General features: G+C 44.0%; 1 protein-coding gene across 1 annotated transcript; it reads right to left on the bottom strand.

Moving 5' to 3' along the window:
- Positions 1–679: 679 nt before the first annotated feature.
- Positions 680–19,014, bottom strand: PEX6 (peroxisomal biogenesis factor 6). The gene is made up of 17 exons (XM_035111118.2): positions 18,064–19,014; positions 14,803–14,966; positions 13,552–13,635; positions 13,023–13,125; positions 12,547–12,683; positions 11,815–11,926; positions 10,763–10,971; positions 10,287–10,479; positions 9,483–9,559; positions 8,293–8,425; positions 6,757–6,962; positions 6,612–6,673; positions 6,010–6,118; positions 4,456–4,572; positions 3,512–3,589; positions 2,191–2,330; positions 680–1,181 (listed from the first exon to the last, which is right to left on the bottom strand). The coding sequence occupies exons 1-17, from the start codon at positions 18,952–18,954 to the stop codon at positions 1,048–1,050; spliced, it is 2,949 nt and encodes a 982-aa protein (XP_034967009.2). The 5' UTR covers positions 18,955–19,014; the 3' UTR covers positions 680–1,047.
- Positions 19,015–20,255: the final 1,241 nt, after the last annotated feature.

Here is a 20,255-nt window from a genome sequence, read left to right as displayed (position 1 = left end):
TGAGACCTGATACAGCTCCTGAAAACTTAGGTAGCAGCCAAGACAAGTGCCTTTTAGCAGCACAACTGTTTTGCCAGTATGATACAAACAGTGGTAACCTCAGGGCTGGATGATTGATTACAGTGTGTTGTATGTGGGAAACTTTCTGGAAATCTTTGTTAGTTCAGAATGCAATTGCTTGTTTAATCACATGAGCAGCCAGACAAAGAAATTCAAAAGAATGATAAAAGCTGCTTTTTTGAGTTCTTGTGGCATTCAATAAAAGTTTGTGGACACTTTGCTGCAGTTTTACACAAGACTTTAGGCTGTCAGCCTGAGCTGCCTTGCTCCGTAACTGGAAAAAGGTGATCTGAATCCCCTCCACTGGCAAATGCAGAAGTCCAGCAAGCCAAAGAGTACAAAGGTATCAGTCTTTCTTCTCCCCTCAACAATACAAAATGGGAATTTTTTCCCTTATTGCTACAATTGTAAACACCATATTAAATTGTCAGATTAGATAAACTTGGCAAAATGGTGAAGGAGCCAGCACGGGAACAAGACCAGTTCTACAAAACACTTAATTAAATATGTGATTTCATTAAGCATCAGAGTGCCCTACAGGAAGGAAGGTGAGCTCTGCTCTGCTTTTATGGTTTTCTATTTCTTAGTTCATAAAAGGCACTAAAGAGCATTTACGTCATTCTGGCAAAGAAACTGGATTTTTATTTATCCATTCTTGACACAGCCACTGTACCACCACCCAAATATTCATGGGCCCAGGTTGTTAGCATCCAAAGGTTTTCCACTGGGTGTTCAAGAAACCTGAACTTCTCATATATCAGCAAGGGCGCCAAGACTAGCTTGAGAGAGTTCTTACCCAGCTAAGCAGCCATCAGTCTCAGTTCCTAGATCCCATTTTCAGTTCTTCTCACTGACCTATCGGAATCCACTGTTTTCAATTCTCCAGCAGAACCAACAACAACACATCAAAAATTTCTTCCAGATTCCATGGAATTATACAGTTCCAGCCCTATGTATCCCTTCTTTTCTGGTCCTGCTGGATCCATATCAAGCAGCAAATCTCTGCTGGATTAGTTTGTATCTAAGCAGTTCTGGTTCGGAAACAGACGGCTGCAGCCTTGTTGCAGCTTGTACAAAGTCCTCCATGGTTAGAGTTAGGTCTGAGGTCTCTGTGTCTAGCCCTGGAGAAAAAGAGCAAAATGGTTGCCAAAAAAGTTACTCATTTTAGACATCTCAGGTGCTGCACACCCACACACTGTTCCTGGGTCGGAAAAATGGGGTGGGGAGCAGTGGAAACATGCAAAAACTTCTACAAGTCTTTCAAATGCAGAGAGAAACTCGGACAACTATGAATAGTGCTCCAAAGCGCAAGCCAGCCTTGGGCATTGTCCCTAAGAGTTTTCACAGTGCACTGAATCTTTGCACTGGACAACATCTCATTTCCACAACATTTTACCAAATGACAGAATCCTAACAGCTGAATCAAGACCCACTTATGCCAGTCTCTCATAGATATGCATTTAACAGGTTCCCACCTCATGCAAAGTCAGTTCAGTCCAATCCAGATAGCACAATTAGACCCCCACAAGTAACTCAACCTATTTTCCAAAGAAAGCCTCAAGAACAGACCCAAGGGTGGCACAGGTAGCAGCAATACAGAAAATTCTGAGACACACATTACAGGGGAAATAATATATTCCACCCTCAGGTCTGAAATTACACTACAGCCTGTAAAAAGGAGGAGCTTTTCTATATATCATTCCAAAAAAAGGAGCCCAAGAACAAAGAATATTTTACCCTTCCCATTAATGCCTGCTAATTCCTCTCAATTACACAAGTGTCTCAGAGGCATTTATTTGAAGACTTGAGACCAATCCGATTTTCTACTCCACTATTTAGAACTGATCTTTGCTTATTGATATGCAAGTCCAAACAGAAGGATGTAAAGCAAGTAATAGTTTTGCCAAACACTTGATCAAATGTTTATTCTGCCTTTCTGTCCCATCATTGGAGATGGATGAACACAGTAGAGAGTTCAGTTATCTTGTTCACTGAATTAGCTTCAAAGAAACAATGGCCCATGAAGAACATTTTTCTCTTTCCAGAACCTGTCCATCATCCTGTCTTAACTGCCTGCTGTGCATTTTTCTTACTAGATTTGAATCTAGCTGAGCTATGCCGGTTCCTTACCTTCCTCTATCCACGCTACTTTTCTTTTGATAGCAGACATCATGGCATCTGAGCAGAGTGCATATATGTCTGCTCCTGTTAACTGTACGGGACATTTGTCAAGGATACCAAGGAGACTGACAGAAGGATCCAGCTTAAACCTACCAAGGAAGAATATATCCAAGGCTTAGTATCAAAAGAAAGATTGTTAGACTGCAGCCCGTCTGAGAGCTGTGGACAGAAAGAAATAACCCCAAATCCCAGGTTCAAATGAGTGTGATCATAGAATCATAGAATTGTAGAGTTGGAAGGCACCCTGAGGATCATCTAGTTCAGGGTTTCCCAAACTTGGATCTCTAGCTGTTTTTGGACTACAACTCCCATCATCCCTAGCTAGCAGGACCAGTGGTCAGGGATAATGGGAACTGTAGTCCAAAAACAACTAAAGATCCAAGTTTGGAAAACCCTGATCTAGTCCGACTCCCTGCAATTCAGGAACATACAGCTGTCCCATACGGGAATCAAACCTGCAACCTTGGCATTATCAGCACCATGCTCTAGCTAACTGAGCTATCCAGGCCTCATGTGACGAACACCAAATGAGAATTATTGGTCTCACAATAATGTGTCCGGCTATCATTCAGAGCACACACCTCTCTTGGGAAGATTCGCAGCTAATTTAACATTTGCAGCTTTCTAAGATCAGAAACTTCATAGCGCAAGGTGGTCTGCTCTACTTTTCTTTTAACAAAAGCAGCAAAAGCAGATGCTGATGCAGTGGGCTAAGCTATTAAGCCCAAACCAGCAGAAGCTGTTATCCAGTTTTAAACTATACTGCAGTTCTGCTGCTTTCACTACTCCACAAAGAGTATAAGACAACCCTGCCAGATCAAGCCAAAGGCCCATCCAATTCTCACAATGGCCACCTAGATGCCTATGAAAAGCCTGCAAAGCATCATTCTCCCCACTTTCAATTCCCAGCAACTGGAATGCAGGTAGAACATAGCCTTATCCTTCATGAATTTGTTACAGTAAATTGGTTTGCTTAAAACTGGAAGCAATCAAATAAGCCCCGTGTTCAAGAGCAGGAGGGACTGCACAAGAACAGCACTTGTTCACAATCTTGTAGCCCATGATGTGAAAGATCTTCTGAATGCAAGCCAGCAAGTTGCAGTTGTGCTTAGCTGCTTGTAGGAGTGGAGGTACCGCTTTGCACAGACTTAATTTTCCCCTGCGAAGTGAACCATCTATATACAAGGAATACTAAGGCCATGAAATATTGGGAATCACTTTGTCACTACTTTCCCTTTGTCACTACTTTTATTTTATGGTAGGCACTCACTTTCTGGTGATAGCATTTAGTACTTGCAGCTGAGAGTCTCGGTCTTCATTTATACCCACATAGACCAATTTATCAAATCTGCCGGGGAAACAGACAATAAAGAGACAAAGTGAAGTTGTCCAACATACATACATGCTACAGCCTTGCTATTCAGAAAACACACACAACCCCAAGAAGATCTGAGAACAGACTTCTATTGTTAGGCTGTGGAGCTTTTAATTCAGTATAGCAGACATTCTCCAAGTAGCTCCACTCAGAGTGTGCAAAGAAAAGATAAGAAAAAAGTGCAACCTTCAAGAAAGCCTGCACGTGACCTGACTCTGTGCATAACTGATACCTTCTACAATGAAGATGGGGGCTATTTTGATTAGGGCTCATGCCTAGGGCCCACAGGGGAAGTCTTATTCATTTTCCATAGAAGTTAAAGGGGCCCTTTTTGGTAGCCTGCTATGACCCATGATTTCCATCTGTTTTTAGAATGATGTTGGTACTTCAAAAAGTTAGTAAATTTTATAAAGTTGTCTGCCAAGACGTCCAGCAATTTTCAAGTGGTCTACGGGGGGGAAAACCTTTGAGAACTATTGTGCTAAATTAGAGCAAAAGAATGGATCCAGCACCAAAGAGGCAAGGAAGAAGCAACAAATCGTCTGTTATTTTTCATGGGAAAGCACTTCAAGACCTCACTTTGGACAAAAGATTTGTCTGCCAAAAATGTGACACAAACAGAACAGAAGGGGCAGGGAACCTCTCTTAGTGCTTTACAACTTAACTTGCTTTAAGATACATGGAACAAGTGAGGGAGTGGGGAGTTAGGATACTACTCTAATCTTACCTGTTCTTTGTAAAGTGCCACGTATATACATGCTGTGTGTGTGTGTGTGTGTGTGTGTGTGTGTGTGTGTGTGTGTGTGTAAGTGTAAAACCAATAATAGCGAGAATCATACCTGCCTGGCCGGAGCAATGCTGAGTCTAGAAGATCAGGTCTGTTTGTAGCTCCAATAACGAAGACATCTCGAGAAGAATGAAGTCCATCAAGTTCTGCTAGTAGCTGAGACACCACTCTACCAAGGGGAAAAAGAAAACATTTTAAAATGCTGCCACAAATCCTAGTGCAGCCATTGAGCAAGTCAACTCATTAATCCAAACAGCACATACACAAAGCACTGGTTCAGATAGGTATGACCAAGGCCCAGAACTCCCAGCTAAGCTCAAAAGTACTAGCTGCTATACACCACTGAGAGAAAAACTACTTGCCTTGAACGAAACAGTTCTTACAGACAAGGCAGGGCAAAGGGGATGTACAAGTCACTAACTTTGCAGAGTGAAGTAAGAATCAAAAATAGAACTTTTCTTCTCATAGCAAGAGCATCACATGTCTTGGAAGATTGGCAAAATCCAGTATCTTCCTATATCTCTCTAGAACTGTAAGGTCCTGCTTCTCACAAGAGGCAGACATCGATTCTAAGAATCTTAAAGGTTCACCCTGCTTTACAAATTTCTCATCTGACCATTGCCGTATTTTTCTCGTTCAAGGACCGAGTTATATTCTGCTTCACGTGACAGAATAAACCAACGTTTGGTTAGTGCTAGAACCGTACTGGAGATTTTTATTATTTTGTGTTATATACTGCTTAACACCGTAGTCTCTATAAGTGGTGTACAGAAAGGTTGCAAAAGATATAAAAAGATAAAATCAGTTTAAATTAACCATTAAAAATAGAATATTAAATGCAAGCAGATATATAAAAAAAGGTCTACACCAATTGCCATAAGTTCAACTGGGCGGAAACTTATCTGATCTCAGCCAGGAGTGAGATTTGACAGAAATAGGCCCACAAAACTGAGCACCTGGTACCTGGCAGGTACGAGCCATGCATCGAAGTCCTGGGGAAAGACTGGGCAGGGATAGAAGGAATCATGTGCTGCTCCTGGACACCAGTTGTTGAGGGCCTTCCATATCAATATAAAAACTTGGCCCGATAGCATAAGAGCAGCTAGTGCAAGCTTTGAAGCACCAAATGCCTAGGCAGGTATTAGGTATCAAATACCCAGGCAGCTGGTATGCCTATGAAGGCAGTTTTTAGCTGGGATCCAGAGATGCAGTACATCAAAATACAGAAAGATTGCTGCATTGCATTAGCAGCTGCCTTGGATGTTTGTATGTTGAAAGGTGGGGTATTAAGATTTTCGATAAAATTTATTTTCACATTTTATATCTTCTAGAACTAAGCCCTGGTGCAGGAAAAAAAAAGGATCATCAAAGCTAAGGTTCAGGGACCAAGGACAACCTGTTTGGCATCAGGGAGTGGGGCAACCCAGCCTTTTTAGTGTTTATACATTTGACAGTGGGAGTCCATTTTTTATCAAACACATGTAGATACTTCCAGCCTGCCTGGATCATTATACCAAGCACAGATAAAGGGGGAAAAAATCAAGAGTTTGCCATGGCAGGATGCTTACGCTTCAGCATTCCTTAGCAGCTGACAAGTGGCACTCACCGGTCCATTACACCACCGGAGTCTCCACTCCGCCCACGATTGGGTGCCAAGGAATCAAGTTCATCAAAAAAGATAATGCAGGGAGCAGCTGCCCTGGCTTTGGCAAACACTGATATGAGAGAAAGAGAGAAATTAATAGATTCAGGTAGGTAGCCGTGTTGGTCTGACACAGCAGAAATAGAGAGCCAGTGTGGGAGAGCCAGTGTGGTGTAGTGGTTAAGAGTGGTAGACTCGTAATCTGGGGAGCCGGGTTCGTGTCTCCGCTCCTCCACATGCAGCTGCTGGGTGACCTTGGGCTAGTCACACTTCTCTGAAGTCTCTCAGCCCCACCTACCTCACAGGGTGTCTGTTGTGGGGGAGGAAGGGAAAGAAGAATGTTAGCCGCTTTGAGACTCCTTCGGGTAGTGATAAAGTGGGATATCAAATCCAAATCCAAATATATTTTAAAGAAATTTAAAAAATTGTCCAGTAGCACCTTAGAGACCAACTCTAAGTGTGCATGCACACTTCTTCAGAAATTAATATGCATCTTGCAGAGTCACGCTAATACATAATGCATACATAATGCATTCCTCTGCTCCATGTTGGAGCTCCACACTAACCTTCACGCACATTCTCTTCACTCTGTCCAACATACATGTTGATGAGCTCTGGGCCCTTCACACTGAGAAAGGGAAAAGACAGGGCTGGTTATTCCTAGCTCTGTGCCCCAAGGCTCCCCTTATCCCTTTCTGCCACAGTGCCCACCTGAGGAAAGTCATGGTGCATTCAGTTGCCACAGCTTTTGCTAGCAACGTTTTTCCTGTTCCAGGAGGGCCATAGAGCAGAAGGCCAGAGCGGCGAAGACCTAAAGATAGTAGCTCTGGGTGTTCTAGAGGAAGCTGAATGGTGTCCAAGATCTCCTTCTTCACTTCCTGGAGCCCACCAACATCTTGCCAGAAGACAGAAGGTATCTGTGGCGACAGGACAAACTTGCAACTCTTACCAAGTCTACAACCCTATTTCATAAACCAAGACTTGAACTTTTTTCTTCTTACGGTGCTCTCAAGACACAGTCCCATAAACCACAACACTCCCCTCTGCCCCATCTCACAGCATCCTCCTCCTCCTCCTCCTCCAAGGGGCAAGTGAAGACTGGTCTCATCTGGAACCGTCCATGTTGCACCCTTAACTGCACTTTAGCTACCTTTAGTAGCTCTTCTCCCTTACGTGCCCACTTACACCTTAATATCAAAAGGTGAAGCCCTGCTGCATATTTCATGTATTGATAATTCATTATTAATTCATTTATATAACACCAAATCATAGGTAAAGGATGGAGAGGAAGAGGGGGGCTTACAGTTCAGATTGGAATACGGTACCCATAATTTTCCAAACACTTTCTGGCTCAAAAAGTTTCTCCAGACACAAAAATCTGGTTATTCTGTACTTTACAATGGACTTGACCACAAAAAATACATTTCAATGTACATGGACCAAATGTCCTTGTCTATATCCGGAAACTGTTGTCTATGTTCAAACTGTTGCATGTTCAAAGATCAAAAACACAATAAGGTTCCCAAGTCCACAGTGCAATTGTTGGCAGAGAGCTGCCTTTCCAGTGTTGTAGAATTAGATTTTCTGTTATGAGGGCTTGCAAGACTCATTTATGTTGCCCACCCATTAGCTCCAACAATATCAGAATGTAAAGCGGGATTATGTGGATTTCCTTGAGCCTTAAAGTGGTTCAAGGTTGAATACCAATTTAATGTGTTCCACAACCCGTCCAAAAAGGAAGCAGAAGATTCTAGCATTTTAATATAGTAAGATCTGCATGATTACACAGCTTTTCCCAGTTAATAGTACTACTAATAGTGGTAATAAAGATTTACTTCCTTCCCAAGGACACCAACATTTTAGACACAATCTCTCTGGAATTTCCTACTGGGGGTGGGGGGTTCTATTTGGCCCTGTAATTGTTAGTGAAAGGAGAGAAGTTTGCGGGTTTTTTACACTGGAAAATTTACAGCATTGCTCCTTCCCTACTTCTTTATTATGTTTTCAACATTTATGACTGGATATTCCATTGATTTTAAACTAATGTACACACTCGATTGCGATTATGACTGAAATCTTATGTGAAAGATTGCATAAGCACTGAGCTATCTAGTCCACTTAGTATGGTTTAGTCATTGGAGCAAGAGGCGATGATGACATTCTCCACTTAATGGTAGCAGAGAGTTGCATGAGATCTCAGAGGGTGGTTTGTCGGTTTTATAAAATCAAGCTTCTTATTAGTCATACCTTTGGAGCTCCTATTGCTTGCGAATGAGCATCGTGCAGTTTATCCAGTGCAACACCAAAATCTTCTGCTAGAAGAGGGAAGCCTGCAGCACAAAAATCATGTTCTTCCTCCTCACTCAGTCCCCCCAGGAAGCTGGCAAAGTGGAAACAGAAACAACAAGCTGTTTTATGCAATCTTGATAATAATAAAAAGTTAATTGGACCAAAGGTCTCCAAATTATAGGGCTGAGCTTGGTGCTGATGTGTCAAAAGACAGGTGCCCTCAATTTTGATCATTTGCAGGGCACACCAACTAGCTGCGCCACAAAGGCGTTTGAGAGCCCCGACAATCAGGTTCTGCTGTACTGCAGAAATGAAATAATCACTGAGAAGTAAGTCAGGCACAAAGTCAAATGTGCATCTGAGCAGGATGTTATCTCTCTACACTATATTGCTCTCAGATGAGCTTTGATGACTAAGGCTCAATCAGGCCTTAAGAGCGAGAGCAAAGTAGCTTCATTTGCCCTTCACTTACATTGCCTTGCAGCCTAATCTGACTGGCTCCAATACCATCAGGGATAGTATAGTGAAAAAGAATTAAGTTGCCCAATTAAAGCTGAAAAATTTCTCCACAGCAGCAGTAGGCGAAGGAACTATGGTTGGAAGCAGGGAAGAGAAACAGTGCAAAAACAGAAAAATAGAAGGTTCCTGTGTGGGTGGGGATTCTCTATCCCCTAAAGCAGTGTTTCCCAACCAGTGTGCCTCCAGATGTTTTGGGACTACAACTCCCATCACCCCTAGCTAGCAAGACCAGTGGTTAGGAATGATGGGAGTTGTAGTCCCAAAACATCTGGAGGCACACTGGTTGGGAAACAGTGCCCTAAAGCATACTTTCACCAGAGAGTCTTAGAGACACTGGGGCTCTATCAAATGCTGCCACAGTAAGCTTCCAGAGACTAATATTTTCAATCATTTTACTAAGCCACCACCCCATGGTCACATGCACACTGGAGCGGGTGGACTCTTTGTACTTGCTCCTTGTGCTACTCCCTCCTGACAGCTGGCGCCTCAGGTTTTGAAGATCACAAACCGGCATGCCTCCCTTATCCCATCCACAGTTAGGAAACCCAAACCTCATCTTCCAAAGTGTATAAAACATTTGCAGCGATCACCTGAAGGCTTACAAATCACCAAAAAGTCTCCTCCAGTACCTTGAATTCTGGAGCCTTGCACAGGCTGCACGGCTGCTGTGGGAAAGCAAAGTGCAGAAATCTCCCAGAACAAAGCCCTGCAAACATGGAACAAGATGCTAGTAGTGGAGCAATTCCCAAGGCAAGCAGAGAAAGCATTATGAAAGAAGACCCCTTAAGGATAAAGATGAAGAGGTTTAATTCTCCATACAGAAAAATATGGGGAAATCCTCCTGTACCCATTCCCTCAAGCTATGTGAGGATACCAATGAAGTAATGGAGAATGCTACTGCAGGTGGGTTTATATTGGTTTGTAAGGGGCTCCAAGCCCTCTTAGAGAAGGCAACCATGACACCTACTGGTTGGTATATTTGTGTAATACTGGCTATCCATAGGCCAGAACTCAACTCAACTGAACTCCAATAGCTACATGAGCTTGACCACATTCTCAGTTTACATACTGTAGATAATTCTTTTTGACAAGTCTTTCTCAGGGATTCTGACTTGGGGCCTAAAGTAGTGAGATGCAGCACTCTGCATTCCTATCTGGGTCATGCTGCTTGCATAAAAAAGTAGCAATTCCTGGGGGAAGGGCTGCAGCTCAGCAGCAGAGCATTGGCTCCCAGGTTCAATCCCCAATGTCCCCTAGCTAGGGCAGGGAGAGGCCCTGGAGAGCTGCTGCCAGACAGACAACACTGAGCTAAAGGGACCAATGGCCTGGTTGTCCTTTCCTACTGCAAGGTGATCCTTCAGCACTAGAAGGAATCATACACTGTGGCAACTAAGCTCCCCTTGTAACATCAACCAGTGTGGAATGCAACTTACCGCGCTTTGTCGGGCTAGCTTAGTCAGGCTCACTTCTTTTCCCAAAGGCAAGCCCTCTGTCAACATGCTTAGAATGGCCTTCCTCTGCTCCTCAGACGGTGCTTCGATTTTCAGTTCATGAAGGAAAGCAGTCTGCAAGTCCGTAGGGACATTCCCAAGCCTGGTTGTTGTTCCTACTACCAGGACTGGATAACTAGTGAGAAAATACACAGATGAGCCATGAATACTTCAGCCAGGGTTGAGAACACAATGCTGGATCCAGCAGGGCGTGAAAATCGCAGTCAGAATATAAAGAAGGCCCCACTCTATATAGATAATGTACTGTGTGTTTTGTGGAGCAGTGATCCAAAATTTCAGTATCACACAGCCAGAGAAGAACTACTCAGTTAACTGCTAGGTTGTAGAAACAGGCACACCATAGTGATAGCCACCCTTCAGAAACTAACACCAGAAAATCCTAGTGTGGCGATCCATACCTAGTACTTGCCTCTCTGTCCAGGAGAAGGTGCCGTAATGCAAGAATTACTCGGGAGTCCTCCCCAAGTCCATCACGATCTCTTCCCAGCAGCTCTATATCTTTCATTAGCAGGACACAAGGGCTATAGGCCTCAGCCTGTGAGAACGCAGCATGCAGTTTTGCTTCTGTGGATCCACTGGTGTCACCACACAAACTAACACAATCCACCTGCAGGAAGCCAGAGGACAAAGATATGTTGAGGACTGCACTGCAAAAATATTTGAAGAATACATGCAGGGGAATTGGCTGCAGACTAGTTTATTCCTTGGACACAACTGTACAATAACCTCTTTTACAACTGCACATGCCCACCATTTTCCTGTAGACATCTTTAACAGGTGTGAGGATGGGAGAATTTTAGCAAGTGCAGACTATGCTATATGGGAAAGAAAAGCTGCATCAGGCTTCCTCCCCTCTTGCCACTTTCAGATTGTTGCTTTCTTATGATTGGTATTTAACTTTCATGAACAGTAAAGACGAATACAATTTGGTGGTCTCGCAACTGATACAACCCAGCAGTTGAAGAACAATATTACAGACAGGCGTAATTTCAATTTTTAGGGCTATAGAAACAGTCAGTGTGTTGTTGTTTTCACTATGCTAAAGCAAGATTTCAAATAAAACAGAATACTGGATAAAAAAAATGCCTTCATAGGGAACAAAAAGCAGTGGAAGCAGCACAGAGCTACAGTGCGGTGTCATCAATTGGTGGATAAACATATCCTGATCCTCTGAAGGTGTGAGTTTTGGAAGAAGACCCAGAAGTCCAAAACTGCCTCTTATTTCAGAGATGCATGCATTTAGAAAGAAGTATCCTTTATGAATATGCAATGCCAGAAGTTCTCTACAGAGAAACCACTTTTCTCCACTGTGCCCGAGTGGCAATTTGGGGTCACAAAAGCAAAAAGAGAACATTGCCACAGTATTTGTAAGTAGCACTGTATTCTTTCAAGGCCATTTTCCACATGTTAAATGACATAAAAAATCAAATGGAAGGCTCAGACAAACTACCTTGAACAAATGGAGATTGAGGCGGCTACAGGCAGCTCTGACAGCTGTCAGTTTCCCCACACCACTGGGTCCTGAAAGAAGAATGCTTCCAGCTCCATTTAGTAGAGTCCCCCTAGAACACAAAACCCAGCAACTTCATTAATTAGTATTACGAAAGAAGAAAGCAAAAGAGGAAGACTGCAGCACCACAACATAAACAAACAGGGAACCAGGCAGAGGGCCTTCTCAGTAGTGGCACCCTCCCTGTGGAACACCCTCCCTTCAGATGTCATGGAGATAAAGAACTATACAACTTTTAGAAGACATCTGAAGGCAGCCCTGTATAAGGAAGTTTTTAATGTTTGACGCTTTATTATGTTTTAATATATGCTGTAAGCCACCAAGAGTGGCTGGGGAAACCCAGCTAGTTGAGTGGGGTATAAATAATAAAAATAATTAATTTTGTTGTTGTTGTTTTGTTGTTGTTGTTATAAACTCACAATGTGAGGCCCCAAAGGTTCAATGAGAAATTGATTTCAGGCCCCACTGCCACAGCACTTTGAATGAACAACACTTAAATGTGGCACGGTCCAGAACCAGAAAAATCCTACTACCCTATAACCAAAGTAATAATACAGAATGCCCAAAATCTATCAGTAAATGGCAACAGCAACATGCAATACAGACCCAGCCCCCAAAGCTATCTGCAGCAATGTATTATGTGGTAGAATTAGGTCGAGTAAGCTGACTTACCTACTGTGTAAGTGAGGCCCAAGAATATCACAAAGCTGTTTCACTATGCTGCAGAGTCCAGCAGGAGATAAACTATTCCAAAACCCACGAGCATTTTGAGACGGGAAAGATGGGACAGCACTGTTTGTTGAACCAACCTGCAAAAAAGGGAACTGAAAATTACCTGATAGGAATATGTCAAATCACTCAAATACCCTTTAGAACAAAGGTAGCTATTTAAATGACTCATCAGGTCCCTGGAACCCCTACCACATTTTAATAGAAGAGAAATAAATATATATTTCTGTTTTGCAGCTAAGGAAAACAGAGGTGTTCAAAAGTTGGGAGAAATGTGTCCCACTTCAACAGTACATCTCTCCCTGAGTTTTGTATGTAATGCCCTTACCATTATTTATATTTTTATATTTATTATACTCAAGAGCTCTGATGTCAGCACTAGAATATGCTATTTATCTAAAACACTTTTTATACCTTACCAGAAATAAAGACGTCTTCTGGGTGTCAGCCAGGTACCCCAGGCTCTGCTCTTTTTCGTCTGCTGCTACTATCTTTTTTACCTTGAAGTAGAGGTCTGGCCATCTGAATGAAGAGCAAACAGCTAAAATTCTAGTACCAAAGGTATTGGTTAAAGGCGGAATCAATAGAAAATAACTGGAGTATTTAAATGAAAAAACATACTTTGCAAAAGCACAAGCTTTAGGTAGTTCTATGGATCCCCCTTTGCTATTTTTCTCCCAAAAAATCAGCATTTACCATTTTCTGAAATTAAATAACAGCCCCTAACATCACAGGACTTCCTTAGGTACAAAGCCATAATCTGCAAGACTATAATAATGTTACCATCAATCCAGGGTAAACAAGCTTCTGATTTTCCAGGGCAGCTCTCCCTAGGCATTTAACCCAAACCAATAGAGGCTATTTCCTACTTCAATCAGATTTTTTAGTAAGCAGATCGATAACTGCAAAATAACAGATCAATTAGCTTTAACAAAATGGAAAACATACCTAGAGAACTTATCTGAATTTCCTTCTAAGAACTCAGGATGCCCGACTGTTGGAATACACAGAATATTTTCCTCCTGGACTAGCCTGCAACAAAGCAGTCATGGTGATAAATGTGTTATTAAACTAAAGGAAGGGAGAAAAATCTGTGTGACAATGCAATGGTCTGAAAAGAAGCAAGGGAGGCCATCAGAAATATTTCAAGTGTTTAATATCCTGCAGCAGATATGTGGTCTAACTAGCAATTCACTGTACTGCCAGCATTTGGTGTGAAAAAGGAATCGCCAGAAGGAGAAACCTTTTTTGCACAAATGCAGTAATATATAACTTGCCTGTTAAAATCATATTTAAATCAATTTGTTACAAAGCATACAGAAAAAGTAAGGGGGATGAAACATACTGGGTGTGTGTGTGTGTAGTCTTAAGATAGCATTTGTTACTTATATTACAGTATTTTTGTTTATAAAGACATCTATATTGCTTTTTAGGACAATTGTCTTACAAACCAATTGACAATAAAATGATACATTTAAAAAACCAATCAGTAAAATATTACAGTAAAACTATAAAATCTCATTACGTTCAATGAATGAAGAAAACTAAAATTAACATTGAACAAATACCAGTAGCTGATAATTTGGCCCAACATCACATTTCATTCTCCCAAGCCTTTCCTTTAACGGTTGTGTGTATAAAGCATGTTTAAGAGAGATCAGATTCCGAGCTTGCTTAATTTTCACTGGAAATTTGTTCTATTTTGCATTAACCTGCTTTCAGTGCAGATTTTGGACCACAACTCTCAGCTGTGATTAGCACCACTGGCCACTGAATAAGAGAGGAAAGTTGAGGGGGTTGGACTAGATGACCGTCAGGATCCCTTCCAACTCTACAATTCTATGATTCTGTGAAATGACTAGGAGAGGCCATAAAAGGTACTTGGCATACAGACCTCCCAAAGACAGGCTTAACATCACATTGCTACTGCAAAGGTTTTTAAGAGTTCTCTCAGCTGGCACAACCAAGATATTTCACTGATTTAAGACATTCTAAATATTTCCAGAATCAATATTTTACTTGTGCACTTATGTTTAAAATGCCTAAGCAAGCTTCTCAAATGTGACACATGGGCACCAAGCCCATGTCCTGCTAATTGTGTGCTCATGCAGTAAATAAGAAGCACAGTAACAAGATTATCCCTTGATCTCATAAAGAGGGATGCATAGGTTAAGTTATTGTCTTTACTGAAACGCTAACCTGGGAGTTTGAAAGTGTTGGTAGAGAATTTGGTCATATACTCCTGTGATGCTGTAGGCTGGTGAGGATACAATCTCTATGTGTAGCTCCTTGGCAAAGGGTGGCACAGATAGCAAGGATCGACTTCCTTTTAACTCCTGCGCACCAGCAGCTTCCCCATATCTCTACAGAGGACAAACAACCTGTCAGGGGTTCTTGCGACTACTCCAGAGTAACAACGCTCCCCATGCTTGTCTTTAAGCAGTTTTTATTAGTGCACTCTATTTACAGTGAGACAGGTGTGTAAAACATGTCTGCTCATTCCGATGCAGAATCCGGCACTGCCCCCCCTCCCCTGCGTGATTTCCTCCAACATAAGAGTCTCGGGACAGTGAATCTCCTCCCCTTTTTTCTCCTGCCCGGAGGAAAGGGTCTGTGCTCCATGCGTTCCTTTCCCCCCCTCTCTCCTCCCTCCTGTGTAGCCTGGGCTCTCCCATGCTGCCAGAGCCCTGGCACTCTCTCTCCACTTCCTGACTGACCTCCTCAGAGCCCTCGCTTCCATCACTGCTTGGGGAGGAGCTACTTCTGATACAAGGGGGAGGTTCTCTATACTGTCTCCCCCTTACACAACCCTATTCCATTTTAATTCCACTACATAAAATTAACAACTAGGAGATTAAGACAGAACAATCTTTTTAACTACAGTAACCTTTGACCTAATTCTTCCCGTCCCATAATAGGTTAAAGAAAACCCAATTTTCCTTCTGTATGCAGTCACAAAGGTGTTTTAACCATTTCACTTTCATTATCCCCGCTTTAACATAATAGTTAAGAGTCTGTAATTGCTGCATTTCATTCCCTGCTAACTTCACTGCCTTACATTTTTACCATCTGCCTTACAAAATATGAGTATATATACCTGCCAATTCCCTGGTAATGCTTAATACATATGATTAGTTTACTCCAGTCCATGAAAGCTTATGTCACAATAAGTTTGCTAATTTTCTAAGATGCCACACAGTAAGACAGATGCCAACACTAGACTATCTCAGTGACAGATAATAAATAATAATAATAATAATAATAATAATAATAATAATTTATTATTTATACCCCGCTCATCTGGCTGGGTTTCCCCAGCCATTCTGGGTGGCTTTAATTCATTCACTAAATATCTGTGTATGGAAAAGGAGCTCCAATCTGTTGACAATTCTAAATATACAACTAGGGGGTGGTAGTTCTTCTAGAAGCATTGCAGCTTGGAATAAAGGGTGAACTTTTCAATGTATAAATCAAGTAAGTAAGGAATGATGTATATGACAAGACGAAGGGGAAACACCATCTCTAATGCAAGATAAAGCTCAATGATGTTCAAAAAAGTGGAAAGGAGATAAAAGATGAGGGTTTGTTATGCAATCCTGAATACAGAACTAACTTTACCCAAGCAGCCATAAGCCTGCTACCTCTGGTCTATACACTGGCATAATCACACAATATTTTTTAAAATTGTATACAGATATCCTCTCCATGCTCCACTTCAGAAGTTCCCAAACTTCCAGTTTAGAGACTCTCAGTTCATCTCTAACTGCAGAATCAAAATAAAAAAATTCCTTCAGTAGCATCTTAAAGACCAACTAAGTTTTTATTTTGGTATGAGCTTTCGTGTGCATGCACACTTCTTCAGATACACTTGAAACAGAAGAGTCAGACCCTTATGTATATACAGAGGGTGGTGGGGGTGGGTGGGAATGGGTGATGGGATGATGGGAGTGGTAAACCTGTAGATGGCTGTTAACGACTGATGATGACTGCAATTGGTCCTGCGGGGGGGGGGGGAGCAAGGGCTGAGGCACTAAAGAAAGCTAGATCATGCATAATGAGATAAGAATCCTATGTCTTTGTTCATCCCAGGTGGCTCCATGGTTTTAAGCTTGGTAATGAGTTCCAATTCAGAAACTTCTCTTTCCAGTCTGTTCCTGAATTTTTTCTGTAATAAAACAGCTGCTTTGAGATCTTGTATAGAATGTCCTGGGAGATTGAAGTGTTCTGTCTTGTGGTTCCTGATGTCAGATTTATGTCCATTTATCCTTTGGCGTAGGGTTTGGCCTGTTTGTCCAATATAGAGAGCTGAAGGGCACTGTTGGCATTTGATGGCATACACAATGTTAGAAGATGAGCAATTAAATAGTCCTGAGATGTTATGTTGGATGTTGTTGGGGCCAGTAATGATGTTGTCCAGGTGTATGTGGCAGCAAAGTTGGCATCCGGGTTTATTGCAGGCTCTGGTACCAGTGTCCATGTTAAGTCTGGTGGTTGTATTATTGTGGGTGAGGAGTTGTTTAAGATTGGGTGGCTGTCTGTAGGCAATGAAAGGTCTTCCTCCCAGAGCCCCCACCACCCTCTGTATATACATAAGGGTCTGACTCTTCTGTTTCAAGTGTAGCTGAAGAAGTGTGCATGCACACGAAAGCTCATACCAAAATAAAAACTTAGTTGGTCTTTAAGGTGCTACTGAAGGAATTTTTTTTATTTTGCAGAATCAAAGTCCACCACCACATCTTCACAACGATCTGTGCATGCTATCATGACAAACTCATGACTTGGCCTTTCACTTTTAATCCTCATGGCTGTAGCAATGGTGCTATAGCAAAGACCTGCAGCTTCCCTCAACCCAGCCCAATATTGAAGCTAAGACCCTACTGACTTCTAACAAGCCTATAAGTTAGCATGCTGTAAGGAGTCTTTCTGCTAAGCACATCCTTTACAATATAGGCTCCACAGATAACTAAAGACTCTTCACAGATGCTATAGAACTACACTACGGCTGTAATACTGATGTGGCAACTACCTCTTCTTGCTCTATATGGCATTTGACACAAAGGTACAGGACCACACTTTTTCCTTATATAACCACAACTCTATTGCAGACAAGCCCCATCCTGCTACTAGTCCAATTTCCACATACCAAACAAGCCACACCAAAGGGGATAAGATAACTTTAGCCTTGTGTGTGTGTGTGTGGCATTAGTCAGATTTACGGGCATTATTCTCTCTCCAGACAGGAGGTCTCGCATTCAGTTCCCAGATGTGTGAGGTGGACATACATTTGGTTAAAAGTCTGTAGCCGGTAGTTTTGCCTGCTGAAACACCCGTGAGTCGCTTCCAGTCCCAGCAGGCAGAACCGTGGTAGTTTGAAAGCTGCCCCGCATAGTGCAGGCAGCTTCCCACGCTCAGCACCTGTTTTCCCAGCTGACCGCCTCATTCCACACTGATGCCACCCACCTGGATTTTAAGGAGCGCCCCTTCCAGAGGGTCGCAGGACAGGTTGAAGGCCAAGGTGGCGGGGAGCAGCGCCCTCTCGTGCGGAAAGGCGTCCTCCTCGGCGGCTCGGCGTCGCCTATCCTCGGCGAGAGAGAAGTACCACCGGGGGTCGAGGGCTCGCACGGTGGCCAAGTGGCGGGAGCCGCCTTCCGGCCTCGACACGGACACCCACTCCCCGTGGAAGAGGCCCAGGCTGCGCAAGCCGCCGCGGGTCACCCACAGGGTCTCGCCGGCCTCGCCTCCCCACAGGGCTGCGTGGCCCCGCTCCGCCTTCACCAGCCGCTCCCCGCCGTGCGCCCACGCAGATACCAGAGGCGGCGGCGGCGGCTCCCCGCTCCGGTCCCGGCTCTCCCCGCCGCCCCTCAGTTCAGTCACGGCCAAGCGGGTGCCGGTGCCCAGCAGCCCTTGCAGGGCCGGCCGGGACTCCAGCACCAGCAGCCCCGAGCCCGGCAGCGTCTCCCCGCGCCGCACCAGGATGCTGGAGCCCGAGGCGGCCGCGGGTCGCGGAGCTCGCCCTGCCCCTGCCGCCCCTAGCAACACCCACCCTAGCAACGGCGGCCTTCTCACGGGCCAGATCCGCACGCGCCTCCCCGCCGCCAGGCCCAGCTGCCTCAAGAAGGCCCGGCCCAGCCACAGCTCCGGCCCCGAGGCCGCCTCGGCCTCCAGCAGCGCCGCGCACAGCAGCACCGGCTGTGCCTCAGACCCCGCCGGGCGGACGGCCAGCACCAGAGGGCCGGCCGCCGCCGCCACGGCGGCCCATTCCCCGTCGGCCGGGGCCACCAGCAGTCCCGCAGCCGCGGGCAGGTCCTGCGGGACGGGGTCTCCCAGGCTGCGCAGCACCGCCACCGCCATAGAGAGGGACAGAGAGGCCCTCAGAGTGGAGGGGAGGAAGCTTCCCGGGAGGACCCAGAGAGTGGCGCAGGAAGGAACGCCCCTTCGCTGGCACTTCCGGCCCGAGTTTGGAAAACGCCCAATGCGAAAGTGGAGGTGCGGATAACTAGAGATACGAGCGGTTAGAGTGGCGCCACTGGCAAGCGTGGGCTCACGGCGGACGCACCAGAGCACTCTCCCCTTTCTGCGGTTTCCACCAACTGTCGCTCAGAAGCATTTCTGCCTCCCGACCGTGGAGGCAGAGCACAGCCACCACCATGTAAAGAAAAGGGGTTTAGGGGCCCTCGGGGTTCTTCCTAGGTCATGCCCTCTTCCAAAGCCACAGGCCCTGCTCTAGACCCTCCTCAAGTGGCTTTGTCTGTTTCGAAGGCACCCTTGAACCATGCTAATTCCTGTTTGCTTGCTTGGGTGGGCAGAGAGGGCATGAAGAAACCTGACACTTGTGTGCTCGGAACGTGGCCCCTTGTAGAAAGGGAAAAAACGCATTCATTGATCTGCCCACTTTTGCCTCTGATCTTGCTCACCACTGGTGTGCAGCCTCCAGGAAGTTGCTCGTCCAAGAATGTGGCCCATGGAATTAAAAGGGTCATCCCTTCGCTCAGTGTGGAAGAGTAGAGTATTCTATGCAAGAAGAGCAAATTCTTGTTTAAGGTTTTTTGTTAAGAAGTAGCGCTAGACCGGTATTTATAGATTGGTATTTACAGTGGGGAGCAGCCACTTCATCTTATTTCCAGTGTTTTATTTTTAATTTATAAATATTGTTATATATACTTAACTTGATCCTGTTTTAAATGATAATGGACTAAACTTATCTTAGTTTGGTATGCCACACTCTCCACAACACCTCTTTCTCCGAATGTTTCCCCCCCAATAACACTGTAAGCGTTTCCTGCAGTTATTTAAAGAGCTGAGCTGGGGATAGGCAAACCAAAACAAACTTCTAGCAATAGCTGAATCAAACCTGAATCCCTGTGAAATGCTGCTGTTAATGGCAGAGAATACAGGTGAATTGTTCATGGAATTGGAACCGAATGCTTTAATGTGTTTTGCAGTGCGGCCTGATCCTGTACATAATTTCTCAGCGGTAAGCTCCATATTTCAATGAGACATACAAGCATGTAAGTTAACATAGGATTGCAACCATAAAGGCCAATAATTGCCCTCTGTGCTCATTATTGCCCATCATGAATATCTAAAACCAGGTGCTGAATGTAACTGAAACCTCAGGTACTTGTATATCCAGGACTAAAAAGGAAAATATA

Source organism: Zootoca vivipara, chromosome 3 (assembly GCF_963506605.1).
Source record: "Zootoca vivipara chromosome 3, rZooViv1.1, whole genome shotgun sequence".
Taxonomy (NCBI): Eukaryota; Metazoa; Chordata; class Lepidosauria; order Squamata; family Lacertidae; genus Zootoca; species Zootoca vivipara.
The sequence above is the reverse complement of the archived record's forward strand: the minus strand, read 5'-3'. Positions and strand labels throughout refer to the sequence as shown.